Genomic DNA, 3931 nt, shown 5'->3' on the forward strand with positions numbered 1-3931 from the left:
ACTATACAATCTGAGCCACAAAAACACAGCTGTAGAAAGACACACAAAACGTTTACGTTATTCCTGTCAACAGTGAAATATGTAGTTGTGCCATTTTAATGCATCATTTTACCGTAGATTGATAGATATTTAGACGAATGTTTTCAGAGCCCCTGGCTCTAAGGCTTGGTAGCTTTTATAAGTAGAAATATATATAACAGAGGCAGTAATCTGTGGAACAGACATATAATTTACGGTACAGGAACGCTTAAAAGTCAGTGTAAACAAACAGCTATGGTGCCGTGTGGTGATGGCATTATTTTGAGTCCATGGTGGAATACTCTTTGCTGCAGAGACGCACCAGTCAGTCTATCAGTTACTTACATCTATTAGAAATGGCATCGACAACCACGGCTATACTTAACTAGAACCAAAATATGTGGAGAGGTAAAAAACGGAAAGATGATATAGCTTGGGCTAGGTATACGGTATCATCCAGCTTGTTGTGTAAACGAATGGCATCGAAAGTCAGATGGCGACCAGTCGTGGTCTCCTCATTTATTTTCATCAGAGAAACTTGGTATCCCTCGTTCTTTTGGCATTCCTCCTTTTGACGAGTCAATTTTGCTTTTGTTTGTCTTGTTTTTTCCCCTCTCTCGTAATCTTCGTCATCATCATCATCGTTTGTTTTCTCGTCGGATCACCCCATTCAGAACATGCTGGTCTTTACTAAAGTAGCTTTGGCTCCGTTCTGTCTTTGCAAAGAGGACAGTACGCTTGCGAACGGTCCCCCCAGAGAGTCCGGGATGGAGGTGATGGTGCCTGGAGCCGAAGCCCAGCCTTGACTGGGCGCGCTAGCTCCCATGCCGCCCACTGAGGTCTTGGCCTGCTCCACGGGGCCGTTTCCAGTGGCGTTGACCTGACCCCCGGTGGGGCTCGGCCCGCCGCAGTTGGACGTGGGGTTCGGGTTGGGCCCGGGTCCTCCGGTGCTGTCCGGGTCAGTGGCTTTGGCCTCTTTGCTGTCCTCGTCCCGGGAGTCCGACTTTTTGCCCGAGCCGTTCTTAGCCGCGGCGGCGGCGGCGGCTGCTGCACGCTCCTGCTTTCGGAACTTAGCGCGTCTGTTTTGGAACCACACCTGGTAAAGATAAGAAACCACATTAGATATATTCTGAAATATCCAGAAAAATTCCAAATGATCTTGTACCAGAAAGATCCATTTTAGCTCTTCAATGTAAATGAATGTGCACCTGCACTCTGGCTTCCGTGAGGTCGATTTTCAGCGCGAGCTCCTCTCGTGTGTAAATGTCAGGATAGTGGGTCTCGGCGAAAACCCTCTCGAGCTCCTTGAGCTGCGCGCTGGTGAAGGTGGTTCTGATGCGCCTTTGCTTTCTCTTCTCGTTCAGGCCTCCGTGATCGGTGAACAGTTTGTAGGGAACTGTGGGGATAAAGTGGCAAAGTGTGAAAAGAGCCTTAAAATGTTCCTTGCAAATGATGCAAATGAAACTTTGCATCAACTTGTATCAACAGTGCCAATGCTTGTCTTGGAAAAGTTTGGTTAAAACAACAAAACAAATAAAAATGTGCTTCAGTGAGCGATGCCTTTGTCTTAGTCAAGATGTGAGATAAGATCAAACCACCAAATCACGATAAAAGATAATGTTATGAAAATCCTGACTCCTAATCTGGTTATCCGTGAAACTGAGTTAATTGAAAGTTATTGGAGAAGCTGGATTGGAAACTTGTCATAAATGCTTGAGCGCTACTGTAACTTCAATCCCGGTGTCAATAATGAGCTTAAGCCCCTTCATTATTTCATTATTTTCTAAGGTTTATGTCTCATCGCGGAGTAAATAAATTATGCCTATCATTTTGGCAGCTTAAGATAATTCTGTTGGCGGTTAGGGTGTGACTGGGATAGTGTAACCCCGTAACCGAATTACCGCTTGCCTGCAATCGCTTCTAACGTGATAAATTCTTTCATTTGTGTAAGCAAATTTCGTTTGGTAAATACTAAACACATTTCCATTTTCAAATGCAATCAAGGCGCGCTATATACCGAGCCGGTGCACTTCTCGCCTCTCTCGGCTGCTTATCCAAAAGCTGTGTGTGTGTATGTGCATGTGTGTATGGACGGGGCTTACCTGCGGCATACGGGCTGCTCTGGTGGTCCCGCAGGGTGCCCAAGCTGCAGGAGCCCGGGGTGAGCGACGGGCAGCCGGAGGTGGCCCCGAACGTGGTCCTGATGGGGTTGTACTGGAAGCCGCTGGCCTGGCTGCACGAGCTGAAGTCCGCGTAGGCTGAGGCCAGGCTCGACGTGTCCATCCCGGCCATACAGGACTCGTAGGCAGAGGAATTGAGGTAAGAATACTCCATTTTATACATTGAAAAGGCTCAGTGTGGAAGGAAAGCCGGCGCTCCCAAAGCCAAAAGGCAACACACACATATACACACGCGCGCGCGCACGCCACCAGCGTCAGATTCAAATTGGATTAAAATGGCGAGGAGCGCATGGAAAAGCAGAAGGACGAAGTAAGGAAAACGAGGAGAAATGCAAAAAAAGAACGCGAGAGAAAGAAAAAGAGAGATAGAGCTAGAGAGAGAGAGTGGGTGAGCTAGGTTTTGACTGGTTTTGGAGGAGGTTCTCGCCGCTGGTCGATGTGCACTGCTCGGCGCCTGCTCCAAAACTGCCCTCCTTTATAGGAGCTGAGCCTTGTTTTATGAAAAGCCTCCCAAGGAGCCGCCTAGCCCCAGGTCTCTAGAGCATATAGTCCTCATAATAAACTTGGCTCTTTCCGCTTGGACAATAGCGCGGCGTTTGGGTCTTATTGCTAGCGCTTTTTTACATGACAATAACTCATCAGTCTATTGGGCTGGCACTGGGGGATCGGGGCTGTCCAACCCTCCCTATCATTGATCCCCTGCATCTCTAATTAGAATTTAATACCCCGCCATTACGCGCCAGCCCCCCAACCCTCCACCTCCCCCCTTACCACACCCCACCCCACCCCACCCCACCACCACCACCGCCGTGTACAGCCCCTCTCTCCGCTCTCAGACCGCCATCTTGCCCTTTAATTCAATCACACCACTTGGAAATAATGAAAGTTGGGTGACGATTCTCCCTGATCCAATTTTCCCCCAGCTTTTAAGCCTTTTAACCGACCGTACACCTTGGGCTGAATTTTCGATGGCGCGGGCCCGGCTCTCTTTTCCTCGCTCCCCTGCTCCCTTTTCGGCTCCGATGCTTTTATTTGTCCTCTTTTGGGCTGGATTGAGCATAGCGCGGTTGCAGTGTGAGTGGAGGAGAGATTAGCTGCTGAGTTTAGCAGGGCTGTGTGTGGTGAGGCTGTGGAGGACTTAACGCACAAACTGGTGTTTGTCTGAGGATGGGCATCAGCAGGGATCTAAAAGCTGCAGCGCACTAAAAGAAATATTTGTTATTTTATTTATTATGCAAAAATAAAAATAGTTATAAATACTAAAATAGTAATATCACTAGTAATTTTCAGCTAAATCATAATAGGCAATGGGTTGGAAAAGGGAGTAACCCCAGGAAATGGGTAGTACTATTACTAATACTAGGAAATAGTGAATGGTACTGCTTCTTCTACTATTAATAATAAAGAATAGTAATAATAAATTCAACAATAAAAATGTACTATAAACAGTAATAAAAAAGGTGCTACTAATACTAATAATAGGATACTGCTAATACTAATAATAACGACACTAATATTGCTTATAATGCTACAACTTAAAGCAAAGAAATAGATAACAATAGACCAATAATAATACACCAATTTCAACTTATACCACCACCACCACTAATATGACTAATAGACTAGTATTAATAAACGAATGTGCCTGCTATTGTTATTATTATTATTATTATTATTATTATACCACTAATGCTAATATTAATGCGAAATAAAAATAGGCCAGTGAAATTTAC

General features: G+C 45.7%; 1 protein-coding gene across 1 annotated transcript; it reads right to left on the minus strand.

Moving 5' to 3' along the window:
- Positions 1-688: 688 nt before the first annotated feature.
- phox2bb (paired like homeobox 2Bb) lies at positions 689-2442 on the minus strand. The gene is made up of 3 exons (XM_072663806.1): positions 2121-2442; positions 1227-1414; positions 689-1114 (listed from the first exon to the last, which is right to left on the minus strand). The coding sequence occupies exons 1-3, from the start codon at positions 2359-2361 to the stop codon at positions 689-691; spliced, it is 855 nt and encodes a 284-aa protein (XP_072519907.1). The 5' UTR covers positions 2362-2442.
- Positions 2443-3931: the final 1489 nt, after the last annotated feature.

The sequence above is a fragment of the Salminus brasiliensis genome, chromosome 19 (assembly GCF_030463535.1).
Source record: "Salminus brasiliensis chromosome 19, fSalBra1.hap2, whole genome shotgun sequence".
NCBI lineage: Eukaryota > Metazoa > Chordata > Actinopteri > Characiformes > Bryconidae > Salminus > Salminus brasiliensis.

Bases quoted from the DNA above. Each gene is read 5' to 3' on its own strand.
- phox2bb (XM_072663806.1), bottom strand. From the start codon at position 2,361: ATGTATAAAATGGAGTATTCTTACCTCAATTCCTCTGCCTACGAGTCC. The intron at 1,415-2,120 runs GTAAGCCCCGTC...TTATCCCCACAG, and splicing joins GAGCAGCCCGTATGCCGCAG to TTCCCTACAAACTGTTCACC. The intron at 1,115-1,226 runs GTGCACATTCAT...TATCTTTACCAG, and splicing joins TCACGGAAGCCAGAGTGCAG to GTGTGGTTCCAAAACAGACG.